Genomic DNA, 23,222 nt, shown 5'->3' on the forward strand with positions numbered 1-23,222 from the left:
TGAAAAATATAGTTCGTGTGGGGTGTTAGTCCTTCGATATTCTGAAAGGTTTTCCCTGTGGAAACAGTACTTTTCCCACGTGTTGTGCCGTTTTCGTCACCGTAGAACACTTTGTAACCAAGCACCTTCCCATTGGTGTGTTCCGGGGGGACTGGGTTCCATTCGAGTAGTACCGCAGATGATCCTATCGTAGTTGCTGATATGTTTAATGGAGGGTGGTCTGGAACTAGGGAAAGGCCAGACGTGCAGTAAGTATTTGCGTAAACTTGAATAATAGAAAAACCTGGTTCACATCACTTAAACAACAAAGATTGTGCACTGTTGTGGCAAAATCACATTCTAAGTAACAAGATCTAACCATGATTACAAGATTAGGGCAAAACCTGTCCGCACTAATTTATTTTAGAATTGTCTTTCTTTAATCGTTATTTTAGTGACTGGAACTCTTTACCTGCATATTAATTTGATGTCATCACCTAGTCTTTTTAAATCTTCATTGCTCAAACATTAAGGAGCTCACTGAAATTATGTAAGCATCCTTACTAGTCCTATTGTTTATTCATTTGTATGTGTGAGTGTGTGCGTGTTGAGCGTTTCGCGCGTGTGTGAGTGTGCAAGGATTAGAAATGGATTTGAGTTTTCCCCTACTATTTTTATTATTTATTTATTTTTATTTTTTATTTTATTGTTTCCTCCAAACGGATAGAATAAGTAATTAAGTATAAGACCGAAAGGGGAGAGGTGATACGATATACCCCCAGCCTGTTATGGAAATTTCATTAGAGAAGACAAGGCTTGATGACAGCTCAGATTCCTCCATAGAGTCTGGGGTAAGTGCCTTCAGTATGAAGCCAGAAATACTTTGAGAAATAAGTATGTTGATGAAGTTAATTTCAAAGGGAAACTCCTTCAGATTAATCCTGCTATGCCATTAGTACAGATTATGAACTCGAAAACAAAAGACAGTGACAAATTGAAACTAGATTTGGCAAATTTCAACGCGGAGCTTATGGAGGCTATCAGTTATGTTTTACTGAGGCCTATTTTTAAGTGTTTTGTGATATAAACTCTATGCCTCGAATTGATTCAAGTCTGCAAAGGCCTATTTGTTCAGTTTTTCTAGTTTCCTCTTAATGATGTACCAAAATTTCAGTACCCAAATGAAATTGGTGAATCTGAAAAGAAACTTCTAGAACACCTGACAGTTGACAAGGGCAAACTGAATGAAATTGAAAGAAAAACTACTGCAAAAGCTGATTCAGGAGCAAGGAAAAGTGAAAGAAAATATAGGTTTTCTGCCTCCAAGTTTGGACTAATAATGAACAGAAAAAGAAATCAGTCCTTGTACAGAACATGTTACATCCAAAGCCTTTTTCCTCTAGGCATACTGCTCATGGTAAAAAATGCGAGTCAGTGGCCCTAATGCAATACCAAAAGTATATGTTTTCTACTCGAAAACCAGTTCAAGTGTTGAAATCAGGGTTTGGTGTATGCCTAGACTTGCCAATCCTTGGTGCTTCGCCTGATGGTAAAGTTATTGACATTGGATGCAGAAATCCTTACGGATTAGCTGAAGTTATATGTCCTGAATCGAAATTTAATTTCGTTTTAGAACTGGTTGATGGAGAGCCTAGACGTAAGCGCATACATCATTATTATGCACAAGTACAAGGACAGTTAGGTGCAACGCAGTGTAAATGGTGTGACTTGTTTACACCAGCAAAGGCATGAGCATTGAAAGAACAACGTATGACCATGCATACTAGGCAAGTATTAAGAATAGGCTGAAGAGTTACTTCCGTGATCATTTTATTTCCACAGCTGCTACTGAGTTTTGTGCATAGTCGCTTAACAAAATACTGTGCTTTTTATGGTAATTTTAATCATTGTTTAATCATTTAGTGATTCTGTATTCTGGGGGTGAATCCCATCTTGCCCCAATAAAATTGAAAGGTGTGTCTGCATTATATGTAATGAATAGAGTGGTTATCTCGACGTATAGAACACCAAATCTTTTGTTTCTTTTTGCTTGTTCGTTATTTTTAGTTTTGACTGTAAGTCTCCTAACGCCCAATGAATTCATTTGCAGCATCCACGCATGAACGTCGTATTTGCCCGTTGGATTTTGCTATTGTTCTAAAGCTGGAAAATAATGAAAAAGATTCCGGGGAAATGCAACGGCTGTAAATGAATCCAACCTGAGAATGTGCTTAATTATAGCCTGATTAATTCAAATCCTATTCAGTTGACTTTTTCCCTTTTTCATTCTTCTAAGACAACATTATTGCAATTAGGTGTATCTGTAACTACATTTAAAGACGTTCGCGGCCATTGCTACTGCACATCCTCACAGCTCACGCAAATTCACATGCCACGTCATGCATCGAGCGCGCACGCTAAGTACTAAAATGAACAATGATAGGGCAGATGGCCATTGCTATAGCTTTTCTTGGATTTAACGATCTTGGATGTTCGGTGACCCCCACTTTTCTTTTCAGAAACATATTTTATTTACAATTATCCCCACATTGTCCAAAAATGAACAAAAAAATCAATGTTGGAAGTTAAAAAAAATTCAAGATTTGTGTCCTCGGGACACGGAATCCTGCCATCTTGCGGCTGCAAGGCGCATGAAACTATGGTCACTAAGTGCGAACTTGTTTTTTAAGGAACCTCATCAGTTACCTAAATTCACTTGATGGGTCCACTTAAACAAAGTTTGGTAGAGAACATTTCACTTCAAAGGTGTAATTGCAATATTTTTGGGCTTACAGACACTGTAGCCTTATTGGCTAAAGAAGCCGGATTTTTTCAGATATAGGATGTTCTCCCGGGCAAGTTCTTTCCAAAACGAAGACGGTGACCTCCCATTTTTTTTTTTTACATTTCTGACATCACTAACTCATCATCTTTCAATGGTAAAATTTGCAGAAAAAAATCAATGTCAGAAATTTTTCGCGCGAAGGTCCTTAAAAGAAGAAAACGATTGATGGTTATTATCCACTGCGCCATGGCCATTTGATATTTCAAGTTCTGATGGTGCCTATCGTTTTTCGGTGATCAAATTACACTGTATTATGTGGACGGGAGTGTTTTACCAGGAACTAAAATACTCGAGGAATCAATACGACCACTACATTGGGGAACCGTGTGACGTATTTTTCGTATGTAACAAGAGTGGTCATATTGAGCCATGACGTCATGATTCCCGCCTTTGTTTGTTTGCAGTAATACCAGTACCCTGTATTTGTGTTAAACCCTGCTTGTATACTTAGTGTCTATACATAAAAAAGAAAATTACCCGTTAGCTCGAAGATATGAAGTTTATGTTCTCGTGGCAAAAACAATATCTCACGAGTGACCGCAGCGATAGATCTTGTTCTTGCCACTCAAACATAAAATTTATATCTTCTCTCCACCGTGTATTATCCTCTCTATATAGGTTGGCATCTTTCACGCTAATGACTGGCGGTAAGGGTCTCTGAAAAAAAGGACAGGTAATATTTCGTTTTCAAAGTAGCAAAGTGCACATAGTTACCATCTTCGTCTGTTTGAGCAGTTACATCTTTTACTGGCCCCTCTCCGCGCTGAGTCAGGCCGCGAACTTTGACCATATACTTGTGGTACTTCTTAAGCCTGGTGAATGTAACGTTTCTCGACCTTGTGAAATTTTTCATCTCACCTCTCCCTCCTTTCTCTTCTGCAGATTTTATTTCAACTATGTACCCCAGTATTCTTCCATTACGTTCGCCAAAAGGAATTGGGCTCCATTCTGCATATAAACTAGTTGAGCTTTGATTCCACGCCTTCAAACTTTCAGGTGGAGCACCGGGGACTATAAAAGACAAGAGTAGATGATGTTGATAACCAGCTTATTGTATGTATTCAGTGCCTCGACTGCCGAAGGACGGAATCGCAGATCATGAAGGATGACTTGAGGTGATTCCCTGGTTTTGCATTGCGCAACCCCACTGCACATAATTTCTTGCGTGATTGACACGCGCATCAGCTCGTGTACGTTGGCGGATTTTCATACCCGGGGCTAATCCGTCAAGGAATGGCTATTTTCTCCTGAACGGATACGGTTACCCTATTTGTTATTTTATATTTTTTGCTGAGAACGGTGGCTTCGTGGAGTAGTAAAAAAATCAGCAAAAATCTATGGTCAGTTTTTTGGCAATTTCGTAAAATTGTACGGAAGGAGCCATTACGACTCGAACAGCCCTCACTCAAGTTAACTTATCCTTTTTGGAGTGTTTAGTACTCACAAAGGCATTCAAATGCATTATGCAGATACGTGCGTGAATTATCCTTAGAATTACACCAGGCTCTGCGTTATATTATTGATTACATTTATAAAATCGAGCTAAATTTATCCAACATTGGGATGCGCGCGGAAATTCTCAAAGTGGCTTAAAGAGCCTTGTTCGTCTGCATCGTACCGTGGAAACGAACACGATAACCCCCATTTTTATTAAATTTTTATCATCTCCTTGACATGTTACAACGTGCGATGTTTCATCGGAAATCTATGACAAGTTCTGTTTCTAGGGAGTAAACCTAATCGTTACTTAATTTCCACCACTAATGATCATCTGCGGATACCGATTGTTTTAAATAGCAAGGGACTGTAAATGAGCAACTTTAGCATTTGCGCAGGAGCCTGAAAAAAAGCAGGCTTTCTCTGTGCAACTGTGTTGAATGAAACGCTTAATATCAGTGACTCCAATAGAGATCAACTAATTTAACGTTAATGATTACAAGTCCGAGTGAGGCCTAACTTTATTGTGTAGTTTTTTATATCCAATTATTCCAACAGAGATCAACCCCAGTATTGGAATTGGACCCACACAAGGACAGAGAAAATCTCTGACCAGGGTGGGATTTGAACCCACGAACGTTGAACGTTGTTTGTCGATCAGATAGACACCGTCATTTGTTTCAAGAAATAAAACACAGAATACGGTAAAGATTACGCGGTCAGTCAGTGAGTCAGTGAGTCAGTGAGTCAAAGAGTCAGTCCTCCAGACAACCAGTCAACCAGTCAGCTATTCAGCCTAGTCAGTCAGTTTAAGTCCGTGGCTCGGTCATTTAGCTGTAGTGCATCAGTAAGTCATCATCAATCAACCATTCATCATACCGTCTTCGTCAGTTGAAATGACGAGTTCTTCACTCCACGAACCGTTTCCAAAGTTGTTATATGCCCTTAGACAGCAGCTATAATTCTTGTATTTTTCAAGCCCTCTGAACACACAGCTATGATTCTCGCGTGGCAAATCCATGACTTGTTCCTCTGAGCAGTTGACTAGATTGCAAGCTACGTGAAACCCAAGGAGTATACCATTCACTGACGATTTTGGAACATCTTCCCAGTTAACCTGAATGCTTGTTGAGCTCACGTTGTGACCGCGAAAGCCAGAAGGTGTACTTGATGGCGCTGATGGAATGAGAAGATCGACGAAGGTTGATTAAATTAATAAATAAAATAATAGCTTTATTTCCAACATTGTAGACATTCATATTAAGAGATTTATTTAAGCATAAAACTGTAAAAACGAACGATAAGAAAAGATAAAATCCGACGTTTCGGAGTAGTCATGACTCCATTATCAAGGAAAATTATATCACGTAATGTAAATTACAGTATTTAAAGTGAGTTTTGGCGAAGATTATTAACAAAGGTGCGAAGATTATAAAAATACTTTCGCACGAATGGATTCTGATTGCCACCAATTTTAAATCAGCAGTGTGTTGTTTATACCTGTGTGATGCGGTTATGTGCGTTACACACGCGGACATTTCCATAAACGTGAGGTTACAGGTTAAGGCACTCAGCGTGTGAATTGTTGGGATCTACCAGCACAAGTTCACTAACAATGAACGAGAAATTTCAATACCGCACGAGGCTTTACCGAGTGCGGTACTGAAAATTTCGAGTTCAGTGTTGTAAGCCTCATTTTACTATAACAGTCATAGCAATTCAATTTACGAGAGTCCTATGAAATGGAATGGTGACTAGTATGATGAAATTGGACTTTCCTTTGGTACGTGTTGAGCGAATGTTGTCTTCCTTTTTCAGTAATTCTGACAAAGTCTTCTCTAGTAGGTGCCACATGCCTTACTTCTAAGAACACTATGACGCCTCCTACCCATTCTCTTAGCTTCCAATTAAGGACGTTGCCTACTAATTAAAGACATTTTTGCCCTTTGTGTGTGATTATGCGGAAAATGTAGCTCTTAACAAGTGTTATTGAAATCCAAAAAGAAAATTGGGGGAAACCACGCATTTTTCAAAGATAATTCATTAATAATATTTGTAAAAAGCTTTAAAATACAAAGCAATGTATGGCGTTCTTTCTCAAACTGAAGTTTAATTATCTCTCAAAAATGCATGGTTACCCCGAATTTTCTTTGTGGATACCAAGAGTACTTACTAAGATCTACTTTCTCCGGATAGTTTTAAACCGCGCAAAAATATCCCTGTGTTATTAAGCATCGGCGATAGGAAATCCGAGTATTTGGAGATGCGCAGAACGTATGCGCAATAACAATAGTAGTTCCTTAAGGTGAAACATTTTGTCCCGTGTCATCAAATGAATATATGTTTACTTATTACGGAAACGGAGATAAGTACGTTGACTCACTAATATGACAAATCTTGGCCAGAGGGGTCGTTCTTAATATAAATGGTGCGAGGAAACGAATTTAGAGGAGAGATAATTATGTGATTTGTAACTTTCAAGTTATGAGTTCCTGAAGGTACTAACCTTTTTTGGCGCATCTAGGCAAGCCACAGTACTCCCATTGCACGGTGTCACTCGTGGTGAAACACCAAGGCCCATCCAAGCCGAAACCCCCCGGATTACGGCACAAATTGGTGCAATTTGTGATTTCCTCATAAATCAATCCCGTGATGTCGTGTTCCCGAGGAGTTGTGGCATTCCACGACTGACATTTGTATCCGGAAACTGTTGTGTTTTTGTTCCCATGGTAGCCACGCCCATCTCCATAGAAACATTCTAACAAAGAATCAATTTTTTGTCTCGGTCATATAAACGCGTTTGAGGGATGATTTCGTTTCGTAAGTTGGTAATATAGACCCGGAGCCCGTTTCTTGAAAGTCCCGAAAACGTTTTGGGCCCGAAAAGCCATTTGTGAAACTGCCAACCGCTTGTTTTGCAGAGCTGATCTTTCACGTTTTCAAGGTAATAAAAAGCAAAATGACTGTTAGGTTTGACGACTTAAATCCTGTCCGTTCTTGAGATACAAAGAGAATTGTGACACCCGAAAATGGCCCGTAAAGTTTCGGGACTTTCAAAAAGCGGGCCCCAGAATACAATTGAAATCAGACATACCTTTACTCTCTAGGATGTTTAGTTGATCTAAATAAGACATAAAAAAAAAGCCATCAAAGAACAATTGTGGTGGTAAGTGAAAAAAGAATACTTGTTACCTTCTCAACAGCATCTTGTGATGGTTGGTGCGCAAAGTTAATAAAGTAAAGAGAATTTCGACAGTCACTGCAACGAAATCTCTAAATCAAAGGAAAACAATGTTTCCGCGGAGATTTGCCTATAAAAGGATATGTCTGCCCCCCTGGAGGGTTTCAAGTGGCTTGGGCAAAGATCGTTGAATGAGGGCTGGTCCCTATGACTAGGAAAGAACAACTAGTATTCTGAAGTAATTGGGCTCGTTGCACATTGATTGGCGTAGATAAGAATACCTAGTAAGACAAGCTGTCCTCATTATAAATGGTCGTAGAAAACGACAATTCCTCAACGAGATATGTGAAGTACATCTTTCAAGTCATTGCCTACTGGTGAAACGCGTTGAGGTAAATCACGTCTGCCCAAATGAAAGAAATATATTTGTGGAGCAGAGCGGTTCTTCATCTCCTCCAGTCTACTCGTTCTGGATTATGTAAAAGAAAAGGAAAGACCTTTGGAACGTACTAACCTTGTATCACATCAGGATAGTAACAGTTGCTTGTTTGATTCCGATATGGTAGAGTTGTACAGTTTATGATATCCCAGTAGTAAGGCCATGAGAGCACTGGATTATCTTCGTTAAAAGTTTTCGCTACTTTAATTTCGTGATCACACACTTTTAAGAACTTTTCCTCGCATGCTTCTCTGCAAACTGGCTGAGGCGGGGAAGAAATGTAACATCGCGGAAAGTAGTAATGACAATATATATCATCGACTGCTGCAAGACAGCTTTCGCGCACGTCAAGTTCCTTGTAAAATTTTGAATAAACTTTCAGCAAGTTATAACGCAGCATGCTGTTTTCGTTGTTCCGTAAATCTTCCTTTGTTTTTCCAAACACTGGTGAGTTACCAAGGATGTGCTCGCAGTAACCGTCAGGAAATAGCACGTCATATGCTTCACAAACATTCCTATTCGCCCTGCCAGGGGCCAGCCATCTTAAAAGAGGAAAAAACGTTTATTGAAAATAAAAGTAACCAGCTGATGCACTCTTTAGATCAATTAGGCTACGATCATTTATAAGCAAAGTTCAATCAACCATCATTCCTAATAGTCTGTCAGTCGCAATTCGGAGCAGAGAAAGGAACAAAGATCGCGAGCTCGGGAATCGAAACGGGCTTAAGTTGGTGGAAGGGGAACGCTCTCACTATCTCTATACCTGCCAACTTATAGGGGACAGATCATGCAAACACCCGACCATGGTCAAAGACTGATGAAGTTCGGAAGAATTCGGACGAGTTCCAAAGCCTGTTCGTGCAGTTCCGTCCAGCCTGGCTCAACAATCGCTGAATCATCTCAACCTTGTTCCAAGAACTTTTCCCGCCCCACTTCAAAGCGAACGAAAGGTCCTAGAAATGAGGTTGTGATCATGGCACCATTATTTAATTCTTAGTACCCACTTTTCTTGTAAAACTGCTATCGTGTGGCCACCGTCTTATTTTAAGAAGGGAGACTGGGGTTGAGCTTAAATGAAGAAAAACAGACTGTCATGCCGGGCATGTTATTCAGATTCGCATGAGGCATTTAATGCCCAGCATGAGAAAAGGAATGAATGCTGGTAAAAAAAAGCAAGGGAACCCAGCTAAGAAGGCGGTACGACAACATCACCACTGAAATGGTGAGATGATTTAAAATGAGCTATCCAAGACCGTAATCTCTGGAGAGCTAAGTCATGTGGGTGCAAATTCTCTATAGGCGGAGATAGGGCTCTATATTATGACGAGAAAAAGGATAACAATGGGTCAAACTTATCCTCTGGACGAGATTAAACAGTAACTGCAAGCATAAGAAGACGTGAAACCAAGGTTTTCGATTCCCATTACTGACATTCACACCTTACGAGTGACAGTCAGCAATTATTGGTGTGCCATCCTTCAGTGTTCCTCTGAAAGTAAACTTTTCATCAAGTCTAAAATAGGCATTTTTATATAAATTCAAATCACTGCCACAACTGGATTTCAGGTTGCTTTTGTAGGTAAGGGATCACAGTTTACATCATCAAATTATCCCTACGTTAATTCTGTGCACTTGCATAATTAACAATAATTAACAACATCATTGTTGCACAGCCGCATAAAGCGACCTGACATTTTCTGTATAGCCCAAACAGAGCAACTAAGACATCCATCATTTTTCCATCATGGTTTCACCTGAACCCTTCCAAAAGTCAACTGGTTCAAACGTCTACAGTTCCACACTCCAACATGGCCACACGACCACATGCCCGGAAGTCAACGCTTCCCCATATCCACAGGCCGACACATCCACATCTCACACATGCCCTAACATCCAAATATCCTCAGGGCCACATGCCTACATGTCCACAAAATGTATTTTCCATACATCTGTAGGTCCACAGGGTCACTTGTCCACAGGTCACATGTGCATATGTGCACATGCCAACAAATAGGTACCCCTGTCTACAGGCCCACACATCCATATCTCCTCAGGTCCACATCCCCACATGTCCACACTTCTTCAGATCCTCAGGTTCACATGCCCACACTTTCTCAGGTCTACATGCCCACATGTCCACACTTCCTCAGGTCCACATGCCCACATGTCCACACTTCCTCAGGTCCACATGACCGCATGCCCACACTTCCTCAGGTCCACATGCCCACAGTTTCAAAGGTCCACAGGTCCACAGCCTGTATGGTCCACACATCCGTATGTCCACAGGTCCACAGGTGTACAGATCTACATGTGCACATCCAGAGGTCCACATGTAACTTGTGCATAAGTCAATATGCGCAAAAGTGTCCACATATCCACAGTTCCTTTGATCGTGAGCAGAGTACGGGGAAGTAATGTTGCTGTTGCGCAAACACATTCTCCATCTCAGTGAAGAAAGAAAGTTACAACTATATACAGAAAATGCAAGGAGTGACAAGCCACACAGTCCCTTTCGGTGTGAAACATATTTCGAAAACTCTTTCATGTATATTTTGGCACTGACGAGCAGATCCTTTAAGGATTTCCCTTTCTTAGATAAAAGGATAGGTGGTTGCTTGAATATCTGGCGAAGTAACGGTTGATTTTGTATTAGGTGCCATTTTTTGAGTAAGGCTTGTTTTAAGTTAGATATTGATGGTTGATATTGTGTTGCAAAAGGCAATATTTCTTTCATTTTTTGTTGTTCTGTTTGAGCGCTGTAGCCCTTCCTGTAAATTATATTCCTGATAGGATTTTCTCTATTAGATTGCGTGGGTAGCCTCTGTCCAGCAAGTGTTTCTTGAAATTTGAAATGTCCTATTTGAAAGTAATCTCTGAGGAATTTTTTGTTAAGCATTCGCCCTTCACGAATCCATTTTTAACACTTGGTGGGTGACACGAGTTAAAATGTGTGGACTGGAAGGTTTAAATTGGCTTAAAAGGTGTCTTGATTTCAAGGATCGACTTTTCCTTGAATCTGTTGCCTTTGTATATAACCGTATCTAGGAACACAGTCTCAGTGTCAGAGATATCAGCCCTGAATTCTATAATTGAGTGATGTTAATTTGCTTGTTCGATGAAAGTCTCAATACCGGGATTACTTAGGTCCCATAGGGAAAAGATGTCGTCAATCTAGCGTTTCCAAACTGTAGGTTTAAAAGGGGTTTTCCTGAGGATTTCGGTCTTAATCTTTTCCATGATTATGTTAGGAAAGGAAACAGCTATTTTCGTTCCCATAGCCGTCCCCTGAATGCGAAGAGAATGCTTTCCATTGAATCGGAAAGAATTTTCTTTGAGAATTAGCTTAAGCATTTCTCGAAGTTAGTGTGTCGGTATGGGAGGTCTGTCCTTGTAAAAATTGTCGTATGCTTTGCATACTGTGTACCCTCGTTTTGTGGTATATTTTTGTAGAGGCTTGTGACATCCATCGATACAAGGAATGTGTAGTTTTTGACGTTTGTGCTTTCAATAAAGTTTATAAAATCAGTTGTGTCTTTAAGGTATGACTTTTCTGACTTAGATATTGGTTGAAGCAATGTGTCAACAAAAGGCGAAATTCTTTGTGTTGGTCTATCACAACCCGAGATGATTGGTCTCCCTGTAAGAGGTTGTTTGTGAATTTTTGTTCGAGTGTAGAATTCTGGTATTCTTGGTGGGCAAGGTGTTTGGGAAAGCCGCATCTTTAGGTCATGTTGTCAATGTGGTTTTCACGGTGCAGTGGAGTGACACACCACACTGATTCCCTTCCTGTGTGAACACATGTATAGAACCTTTTATAGCTTTGCTCTAACGAGCAGATCCTTAAAGGAGTCTCCTGTTTTGTATGAAATGATAGGTGGTTAAATTTGGCGAAGTGGGGGTTGATTTTGTATTAAATGTCATTTTCTGAGTAAAGCTTCTTCCAGGTTTAACACTGACGGCTAGTATTGTGCCACAAAAGATAAAATTCCTTTTTGTTTTTTAGTATTTCCTTTACGCACTGAGCCCTTCCTTGTGAATTTGATTTCTGATAGTAGCTTTTCTACCAAATTGCGTGGTTAACCTCTGTTCAACAAATGGCTTTTAAATTTTGAAATATTATCCTCGAAAGTGTCTTTGAGGAGTTTGTGGTAAGGATTCGTAAGGATCGACCTTTGACGCTTGGCGGGTGACAAGAAGTGAAATTAATGTGTATATTGGAAAGTTTCCGTTTTAAAAAGTGTTTTACATCAAGGATTGAGTGATCCTTGAATGTCGTGATTTTACATACTATTGTGTCTAGAAACACAGTTTTAGTGTCAGATATTTCTGCCGTGAATTTAATCGTAGGGTGGTGTAAATTTGCTTGTTCGATGGAAGTCTCTATGTCCGGTTTACTTACGTCCCACAGGGAAAAGACATCGTCATTGTAGCGTTTCCAAACTGTAGTTTTTGAGACGGCTTAGCTTAGAACTTCTGTTTCAGCTTTAGGCAAGAAAATATTGGCAATAGAAACTGTCGTCTTGGTTCCGGCATAAGTTATGGTTCTCATTAACAACCTCCTCTCTATAATTGTAAATTTCTTTCTTCACTGAGTTGGAGAATGTGTTGCGACAAAGGAAAGGACCATAACTGAAAATCGCAACAGTAACATAACTTTACCTTTACTCTGCTCACGATCAAAAGAACTGCGGATATGTTAACACGTGTGCGCATATTGACTTATGCACAAGTGACGTGTGGACTTGTGGAGATGTGGATGTGTGGATCTGTGGACATGTGGATGTGTGGACAATACATGTTCTGGAACTGTGGAGCTTTGGAAGTGTGGACATGTGGGTAGACGGACCTTTGGAGGTGTGGACAATTGGGCATGTGGAGCTTTGGAAGTGTGGACATGTGGGCATGGATGTGGATGTGTGGGCCTGTAGAAAGGGGTACCTATTCGTTGGCATGTGCACATGTGACCTGTGGACATGTGCCCCTGTGGACCTACAGAAGTATGGACAATACATGCTGTTGACATGTGGGCATGTGAACCTGAGGAGATTCGGATGTTAGTACCTGTGTGAGATGTAGATGTGTCGGACTGTGGATATGTGGACGAGTGGACATGGTGTATAGAACTGTAGACGTTTGAACCAATTGAGTTGTGAAGGGTTCAAGTGAAACCATGACAGAAACATGATGGATATCTTCGTTCCTCTGTTTGGGTTATACAGAAAATATCAGGTCGCTTTATGCGGCTGTGCAACAATGATGCCGTTAATTGTTAATTGTTAATCATGCAAGTGCACAGAATTAACGTAGGGATAATTTGACGTAAACTGTGGTCCTTTATCTACAGAATCAACCGGATTTCAGTTTTGTGGTCCGGAAGAAAGTGAAAGGTTTCGATGCATTCCCTGAATTTTTGCCAGAGTTGGTCTTGCCCGCCCCGGATTTGCGACGTAAACCATTTTAACTAACTAATCAAGTCAGAGACTGATTCTACTTACTGCGGCTTTCATAATTCTGCGGAATCTCATCTTCAAACGCCAAGGGCCAAACTACGTTTTGAGAGTTGACACCAAACCACACATGCCGAAATCAGTTGAAGCGTGACATAGCCTTCCAATCAGCATCTTTGTTTCCCTAGGTACATTCGACGCCGATGGAGAGCGATGAAAATTTGCTGAAGGTGTTCGAGTTGCAGACTAAACAAAATCTCCAATTCACTTTCCGGAGGCGGAGTCCATCTTCCAGGCTATGTTCGGAAATTTGGTTGATGGAAGCTAAAACGCAGTTTGAAGGTGAGATTCGGCAGAATTCCCAAAATCGCAGTAATAACCCCGGTTTTGTTGTAGTTTTGTAATTTGTTTTTTCAAAGATGTGGTTCGTGATCCATTTGCGTGTACCGTGAAAAATGACGTTGTAAAGGTGTATATGGAACCAGTTTGCTGAGATGGTCTGATCTCACAAGGGCAAATAGCAAATGAGGGTTTGTCCAAATGAGATCAAATGAATCACTCGTTAGTTTCCTCACCGGAATAAAATGCCAAAAGGAATGGAAAATTTCGGGTAATAACAATTTCTTGCCAAGTTGAGAATTTTCAAATTGAGTGCAACCGGAAATTACTGACTCTTGGTTTGTCTATATCTGATTCCTCTTTCAGAGTTGGTGCTGATATAGCTCCAATCACATTTAAATGTGGTCGGTAGTCATACTGAATCTCAGGCGTCCGAAGCTCAGTGTGAGTATGGCCGACAAAAATATAAGGATTTGTACTGCAATCCCGATAAAAAGCTTAAGAAGATAATTATATGAAAAAATTCTCAATTAAAAAGCCTAACCTTATTGCCAACGTGGGTAACTTCCCTCCTGTGTAGTTATTTTCCAGATCCGACGCGATTTGAGCCATTTCTCAATTTCGTGGTTGTCAACGGTATAATCACAGGCGCCCCAAGCTCAGTGTGAGCATGGCCGACAAAAATATAAGGATTTGTATGAGAATACCGATAAAAGCTTAAGAAGATAATTATATGAAAAATATCTTAATCAAAAAGCCTAACCTTATTGCCATCGTGGATAGCTTCCTTCCTGTGTAGTTATTTTCCAGATCCGACGCGATTTGAGCCATTTCTAAATTTCGTGGTTGTCAACGGTGATAATAAAATCCCAAGGCTGAAGACTAAATTCTCAGGGGCCACCAATTTGAGTCAAATATTCCTAGATGAAATGTTCCCACGGTCACAATTCCACATCATAATTAACTGACAAAGATTGAACTTTCATCTCAACCCACCATCAATGCAATAGCAGTCCTACGATGGCAAATAAGGTTAGGCTTTTTGATAGAGATTTTTTTCATATAATTATCTTCTTGAGCTTTTTATCGGGATTCTGATACAAATCCTTATATTTTTGTCGGCCATGCTCGCATTGAGGTTGGGAGGACTGTGGTATAATAAAATCCCAAGCTAAGGCTAGAAACTAAATTCTCAGGTGCCACCAATTTGAGTCAAATATTCCTAGCAAATTGTTCCCTCGGTCACAATTCCACATCGCAACGCAATAGCAGTCCTGCGAGCGACCTGAGGCGGTAATATTGCAGGGAAACAGCTTTCGAAAGGTAGGCCACCACAGTGGCCACGGCTTCGACCGTTAATAACGAACTAAGCCTTACAGGGGTGGCAGACCGTAGTTTTGTCAACCGCAAAATTCTTTAGTCCTTTGGTTACAGATATGGCTGCATTGACTCAAGCTTTCAAGGAATTAACATGCAAATAAACTTTGTTCTCGTGGGATATTGTGCTTCGAATAATTTCTATCAAGTCCTATCATCTAGTAAAAGCGGCATGGATGCGCAAAAGTTTGTTCACTACGGCTGCCATTCTCGCATCTTTCAACGCTTTCCGGCTTCCGGAATGTATTTTTGAAATTTGTCAACAGGAAGGAGGCTTGACTGTGATTGGACGACACGACTGAGTCAATGTCATGTCTGGATCCAGGGGAATAAAGAAATTTGCGTGTTACAACACTACGGTCTGCCACCCCTGTATAGCCTGTGTACAGCCGCCCGCTCTCCGAAAAAAAAAGATCGTAGAGGAGCGTCTGTGATTTACCGTTAGTAATCGTGTTCCGGAATAATTTTGCACACATTATTAAGTGATCTACGCTGACCAAAATTTGCATTGCTCATATTTCGTTGGAGCTAAATTCTCAAAATGGTGGTCAATGAGGTAGATTTCAAACGTGAATTGAAGAGCGTCTCCGATAGTTTTAAGATACCTTGGCTTTATAGCATAGAAGCACGGAAGGAAAGGATGTATTTCATGCCTTCCAACCGGGTACGGCTCTGATCTTTAGAGCAGCACAGATCGTTGCCGATGAGCTGTTATTTTCCTCGATGTGTTCACATCTCAAATCTTCCAGGGTATTACGCTTTGTAGATTGTGCTTGAGAATGGCTAGGCTGGTCCGAGCAAGGCGTTGGGATTACATTAACTGGTAAGGAATAGCGGGAGACGTTTCCGAGTGGACAATCTTTTGAATAGTGCTATTTTCACCTCGTGAAGAGCGCTTTCGTTTCTTTTGCGCTGACAACAATTCCTACAAATGTACGTCGAATCGATTTCCACTTTACACTCCATAGATAACAATTCCGCTCGTACTTTAAAAGGAAAACCTCTTTGACAATCGACTCAACTCATCTCTCACGGGGGCAACCCTAAAACTCGAAATGCGGAATCCGGAATCACAGGTCATTGTTTTACCAATACAGAGAGTAAAAACTATCCTAAACATTCATAAAAGCTAACCTTAGGCCTAAAAACGGTTGTTTAGAGATAATTTGGCCTAAGGTTAGCTTTTATGAATGTTTAGTATATTGGTAAAACAATGACCTTTGATTCCCGATTCCGGATTCCAGGTTTTAGGGTTGCCCCTCTCACGGTGGTTCTCACCGTGTTGATGTGGAGAAATAAAAATAAAAGCCAATCAAAACTCGTTGTTTCAATGATGTACTGATCGATGGGTAATAACCAATCAGAGAGCGGGCGGCTGTACACAGGCTACCCCTGTAAGGCTCAGTTCGTTATCAACGGTCGAAGCCGTGGCCACTGTGGTGTGGAAGAGCACCTTTCCAAAGCTATTTTCCTGCAATATTACCGCCTTAGGTCGTTCGCAGGACTGCTATTGCTTTGCGATGTGGAATTGTGACCGTGGGAACATTTTGCTAGGGATATTTGACTCAAATTGGTGGCACCTGAGAGTTTAGTTTCCAGCCTTGGGATTTTATTATACCGTTGACAACCACGAAATTGAGAAATGACTCAAATCGCGTCGGATCTGGAAAATAACCACTCAGGAAGGAAATTACCCACGTTGGCAATAAGGTTAGGTTTTTTAATTGAGAATTTTTTCATTCTCGTTTATCCGGATTCCCATAAAAATCCTTATATTTTTGTCGGCCATGCTCACACTGAGTTTGGGGGCCTGTGATTGAATTTATTGCTTTTTAACCACTAGAATTTTAAAGTCGATTTAAAATTCACGTTTAAAAGACGCTTCGAGTAAAGACGAAACGGCAGTACAATCAAATGTCATGCCAATCTGAAGCAATTATTTCAAAGAGAGCTTGTGCAATGAGAGATAATTTAAGTATTACGGGAGAGGCCAAAGGAGCAGTTTTTTGGCCAAACGTATTTTAAAAATAGGTCTTCACTACGCCGATAGCCTCCAACAGTCCGAGGGAGTCGGGCCTAATTGAACCGTGGGTTGACATTCGAGAGGTTTAAGGTTAAGATAAGGAGAGGAGGAACGGTCTTGTGTTTTGGTTGCGCTGGGTTTTAATCACTCTCTGACACCAAACTTATTTTCATTGGACGTCCCGCCGTGCTTTCTAAACAGCCAAGTCATTGTTTTCTTCCAAACTGCGGTTCCTTAACCTTGTAGCCATGACCAAAACTATCGGTATACCAGTAAGATATTAACAGAAAGGGTACGTTTTTTTCCAATTCCAACGCTGGTCCTGTATCTATCAGACTGTAATTATTCAAGTGCTATCTTTATTCACATGCAATCGATCTGACCGTTAGTAATGGAAATAATCAGTTCATGCCGGAGCCTTGGTAATGAAATGTCTCAGTAAAAACGAATGAATTCCCACGAACTCAGATAGCTAACAGTAAATAAATGTGGCCTTCTTTAAAAATTAGTATCACTATGTTAACTGCAAACACTTTACCTTGATGTCTTTGGATTATTATTATTATTATTATTATTATTATTATTATTATTATTATTATTATTATTATTATTATTATTATTATTATGTGGCAATAAACGTCAAGAAAATACGTACCCTTCCGAAGTTCGATTTGTTTTATCTTCAATGACTGCGGCCTCTATAAATAAAAATCAGGTTATACACGTATTTAATAAAAGAATGATTATTGGGTAGCATGGAAACAATTTCTTGTTGTATTGAATAGATCGAACTCCCAATAAATCAACTTCTTCAACAGTTAAGGACGGTGCCTACTATTGTTACTGCGCATACGTTCTGCGCATCTTGAGATACTCGGATTTGCTATGTGTGGTGCTTATTAAGATAAGGATATTTTTGCGCGGTTTTAAACTTATCAAGTACTCTTGGAATCCAAAAATAAAATTTGGGGTAGTCATGCATTTGTCAGAGATAAGTAGGCTTATGCAATTGAAAGCTTTTTAAAAACATTGTTGATTAATTATCTTTGAAAAATGCGTGGTTACCCCAATTTTCTGTTTGGATTTCGATAACACTTGTTAAGATCTGCTTTTCCCACATATTCAGTAAACCGCGCAAAAATACCTTTGAATTAGTAGGCACCATCCTTAACGACAATCCCTAGCATTGACTTTCTTGGTGAACGACTACTGCCCGCCGAGTCCGCTAGAGATTTGGGTTTGGTTGTGGATCCTCATCTTGAGACAGCTGATATAAAGCAGTTATCAGCTTCCTGCACAGCAAAATTGTCCCAGATAAACCGGGTCAAGTATTTATTCAATCAGGAGACGATGTCAAACGTTATCAATGCGCTAGTGATAAACGAGCAAGATTGATTATTGCTCTATTTGGCCTAGTACTTATGAAAGCAACATCAAGAAATTACAACTCGTCCAGAATTTTGCTGCCAGAATTATTATCGAGAGACAAAGCTTTGATGACATTACTCTGGCTCTGACGTGAATTGGAATGGGTCCCCATGAAAGACCGTCTTCTTTTTTTAAAAATGCTTTATTAACATTCAAATGCCTCAACGGTCTGGCACCTCGTTATTTATGAGAAATTTACCAGAAGAAGACAGATCCACAGCCTATCCACCAGGCCCCAGTTGTTCAAAAGGTGGATAACGCGCGATATCCACTAGATAAATCACTATCCATTGGACAGCGCAATTGGTTTCTACTGGATAGTGATTTATCCGGCGGATAGCGTTATCCACCTTTTGAACAACCATTCCCAAGTATCGTTCTGCTTGCAGTCAAACAACTTTTTCCTACAGAGCAACTGAGATTTGGAACTTTTAAGACAATTCACTGAAGAACATCATGAATTTTAAGACTTTTTCTTTCCTCTACCGATGTAGACTGCAAGCAGTCTCTCTTTTGCTCTAAATCGTTGAAACGAACGAAAACTTCAAAATGGCTGAAACTGCGGGTCGCAAATACCGCGGACGTTTGTTAGAGCGAAAAGAGATACTGCAATGGTTTCATATTGCGTTTTGGAACAACAGTAACGGATTGACAGCTCTCATCATACGGAAGGCCATGCCCATTTGGAAAATATTCTCGCGGCATGAATGAGCGTTTTTTGCCGATAATTACTGGGTTGCCTATGGCAAACCCAGTCGAGGTCTGCGTTTAGTTTGTTTGTTTTCTTTTTTTTCTTTTTTTTTTTTTTTTTTTACCGTGTCGGTAAAGAGAAACTTACAAACGCCCGGTATCTTGCCATCATGTGACACAGATGCCTCACTGTTTGGCGAGTAAACATGCCAGGGTAACTTAATCACGGCGCCCGTTGAATTCCGGCCATGTCACTTTCGATTTTGCAATTTACTTAAACGTAGCAAAAATCTCCCAAAATGTTTGTCGCTGATCGTAAATTTTTATATTCTATATTCACGGTTCAAAATTAATGTTGTTTTCATGTCGTAAATATTTTATTCTCGATCGACCGTCCCGGAAACTTCCTCCTGCTCTTTCTAAAAACTGTGTATCGATAGTTATTTGCTTTTTCAACAATATTTGTTTTGCATAAAGCAAGCTAACAAGATCTGTACCTTGCTGAGTTCGCATTTGTTAGCGTTAATAGTATTTTCGGCTTGACTTCAGTGAAATTTAGTATTACAAAGCTGTCAGATGCTCAGAGGGCACACTTGTGGTGAAACGAAGTTGTGAGGGAACTTGAAAATTATCAACATGTCAGCCCAGAAGCCAATGTTTCTCGCTCCTCTTTTATTTGTTATTCTTCAGAGACTGGATTGCTGTATTTCAATACCACAGAATTCAGTGCCTTCTGATTTTCTGTAGCATGTACCACAGGCAACCCAGTGTATGCTTCACGGAAGCATCTCGTTTATATGTAACGTTCGTTCGCCAACGAAAACCGTGTAGCACTTTTATTTTTTGAGGTTTAATTTTTGCGGTATAATCCGAAAAATATCATGCTACATGGTAAGGTGATGCGCGATGATTCCATACCAAAAGAACAGCAACAATTAAAAAGCCGTCCATCTCGGATTTTACCCGTTTATGTACTGAGAGTTCCTTCGAAATAATGAAGAGCCAGAGCCGGTGAGCCTTCAGAAGGCCAACAACAGAAAACATCGTACATGAGCATGGATAGTAATTTTAGCGTCTCATGTCGGAAGGGAGAAGAAAAGATTTCCCTGAACTTTATTTTGGAGAAGCTTGGATTTACTGCATTTAAAAGTTACTCGCGTTCTCCTTGTGTGAAAGAGCAACAGATGATCGCAGGACAAAGGAAGCGATGTCACCGAAGGAAGATTCAACCGAATGTTATTGGCGTAATGGAGCAACTGCAGAATATACCCCTGGGAGGGACTCCAATATAACAAGGACAAGGGTGCTCGTCGGAAATTTTGAAAAGAACCCCTAAGAGGTACCAAGATCCTGTCTTTCGGGCGTGGCATGAAATTTTTTCCACCTCTAAGCTTAAGAGGTACCAAATTATGGGTTCTAATTTGCACTATGGGGTAGAAAGTAAGCACATATGGGGTAGAAAAGAACCACTTCACATTACACTCTAATCGAGTTAAGTCTGTTGAAATATAGTGCTTCACGGCCAGCGTTTGCAAACACGTAACCGTTCCTTGTACTTATTCTGCAGTAAAGCCGGCGTGGAGGGCGTAATTCGCCAGCGATAATCATAACATCCCTGTGGTACGAAATAATAATGATCACGCCTGGCACAAATGCGTCGATAACATTTTTACAACAGTGGAACTTTGATTAGTAAAGCTTTTAATAAAACCTGTGGGCATAATGGCCAAAATATCTTGCTTTTCAAAAAGTGCGAATGCGGTTCCTGTTCTTGTTTTAAATTCTCATCGTAAACAGCCTTCCAACGCGGCTCTAGCAAGTTCCTTTCATTTGAATGTGTTTTAAAAACCTTTTTTGCGTTTTACCCCTACTTTCAAATAATAGAGTTTATTGAAAATTACCGTTGACCAAAAACGTAAGTTTGCCTACAAAAGCTCATGCTTATCGACTTCCTGTTTACCCTTCGAGCCAGAGCTTTTTCATGCGTTAACGGTTGACGGGTTTTGAATGGTTACCAGGGTAAAATTAGCTTTTGTTTTCAAAACCTGAAATGAAAATTGGTGAAGCAACCATTCAGGCATAAAATCGGAATAACGAGCTTGCCGAGAATTTTATCCGCTTATCTTTGAGAATATTAGATGCTGTCATAATCCATCACGAACATGCGTTGAATCATTTTCATCTCGGAAAATGGGCTGAAATGGTCATATGGACAAATTTCCATCCTTAAAAAATGAGATCTCTGCCTGAGAAACCAACGCCGGCCTTTGGTTTAGTCAATTGTCTTTTTTGACAGAACCAGCTACTGTGCAGGTTGGACTTTAACACAGCATTAACTATGATTTGAACTAAGAACCCACGCGGGAAGAATAAGAGAATCAGAGAGAAAGTGTTTTGAGTTTTGACTTTAAGGGTACCCCTGCGAAAATGATCATGAATTTGCGGAAGAAATTAAACTTTAAATGCTTAATCCCCTTATTTACATTGCGTCGTTGTGTAAACATAACTTATTATCTCTTGTATTAAGACTTGTTCTAATAAGATCGCCGTTAAGTGCTAACAAACGAGGAACGATCTTTGAAACTCAACTTTCACTGTGCTTTATTAGGAGATGTGTTTTTTTTATGAAAATGAAAGCCAGGGTTAAGTTTATAATAGACCTGAATTTGCCACCTGGAGGAAGAGTGCACTTTCGAAACGACTTTGAACGAGCCATTATCATTACACGAAACGACAGCGATTAAACCACATAATTTTTGCATTAATCCCTTCAATGACGTGTATTGCAATTGAAAGTCAAAAACGTCTTCTGAATCAGCTAAATGTTGTTGTAAATATTAAAAAAAGTATCATAGTCAGGAGTGCAGGGATACTGCAAGTGGTGCCGCCATAGTTGGCGTATAAATCGACCCCGGAAGAAGGAAACAATCTCAGTTCGAACTTGAGAAAATATCTCTAACTCTTTAATTAACGGCCGAATTTAAACCAGAGACGAATAACTCGTCTAAGACGAATTGTCCTTCTAAGACAGAGGAATCGTCTCCATTGCGTCTATATATAAAACCAAAATTTGTCTTGAACAGATTCCTCTGTTAGCATGCCTCTGGAGGCTGTTTAAAACCCACTTACAACTGGGATGGTTCCGAAGCAAAAAAAAATTGACAGTGTACTAGAAGCTTGTGCCCCTACCTGAAATCACGGTAATAACTGAGAAAATGGCAGAAAGAGACAGAACCAAGTTCATCGCTGACACTACTGTCTGAAAGGCGATTTTGCCGACAAGAAACTTGAGCTGAACTCTACCAGGTTACGTTAACTCCTTCTACCGTTTGAGCCACTCAAGGAGTACCAAGGGAAAAGGAAAATCGACCGCCAGCACAGTCGGCAAGTATAATAATGTTGTCTAAAGTACAGTGAAAACTGATACTTGACAATTGACCTTGATTCAGTGGGAATCTAGATAAAGCATGCATGCTTTGCATACAGACTCGATACAGACTGAGAAAAAGTGACCGATGCATCCGCGTCCGCTGTAACGGATGCATATCTGTGAAATTCCCTGATCACGTCTCAGTTTTGAGTTGGTGATAAATATTTTGAGTGAACTCAAAGTCTATTTAATCACGAAGGCATCTTGATGACAGAAAAATATTGAGACAACACAGTCGTCATGAACATGCAAGATAGTTGGTCGGATACTCTTCAGTTAACAAGATGCCTAAGGGCATTTTCGTGGGAAGCATCAACAGTTCACACAAATAGTCCAGTTATAGCACGCCGCCATGTTTAGTTGGAGGGAGGAAATCACTGGTAAAATTTGAACAAAGTGGAGCTGTCCTGTGGATAAGCAGCACAGGCGCGGTCGTCATCCTGCTCCTGCTGAACAACGACAGAAGAGATTAGGATGGTCATAGGAGGATAAAAAACGGTTGTTTGAATGTTACATCAGGAGTGAACCAGAGAGGCGAGGGTGCAGAAAAAGCCTGCTAGACTTGTGGAAAGCCCGTAACATCAACGAACTAACAGAAGTCACCGAT

The 23,222-nt window shown here is 40.3% G+C and overlaps 1 protein-coding gene across 2 annotated transcripts in view; it reads right to left on the bottom strand.

Annotated features, from left to right (window-relative positions):
• Positions 1 to 22,596, bottom strand: part of LOC138021992 (uncharacterized) — a 38,724-nt gene extending 16,128 nt beyond the window's left edge. For both annotated transcript variants that reach the window (XM_068869020.1, XM_068869019.1), the window contains exons 1-8: positions 22,375 to 22,596; positions 17,723 to 17,765; positions 7,957 to 8,423; positions 7,356 to 7,382; positions 6,768 to 7,019; positions 5,141 to 5,437; positions 3,539 to 3,835; positions 1 to 226 (exon numbers count right to left, since the gene is read on the bottom strand). The exon at positions 1 to 226 is cut by the window's left edge and continues 62 nt beyond it. In XM_068869020.1, coding sequence (XP_068725121.1) covers positions 1 to 226; positions 3,539 to 3,835; positions 5,141 to 5,437; positions 6,768 to 7,019; positions 7,356 to 7,382; positions 7,957 to 8,423; positions 17,723 to 17,765; positions 22,375 to 22,429 — 1,664 coding nt within the window. In that variant the 5' untranslated portion in view covers positions 22,430 to 22,596. The remainder of the gene's footprint in view (positions 227 to 3,538; positions 3,836 to 5,140; positions 5,438 to 6,767; positions 7,020 to 7,355; positions 7,383 to 7,956; positions 8,424 to 17,722; positions 17,766 to 22,374) is intronic.
• Positions 22,597 to 23,222: the final 626 nt, after the last annotated feature.

Source organism: Montipora capricornis, chromosome 10 (assembly GCF_036669925.1).
Source record: "Montipora capricornis isolate CH-2021 chromosome 10, ASM3666992v2, whole genome shotgun sequence".
In the NCBI taxonomy this organism is placed as follows: domain Eukaryota; kingdom Metazoa; phylum Cnidaria; class Anthozoa; order Scleractinia; family Acroporidae; genus Montipora; species Montipora capricornis.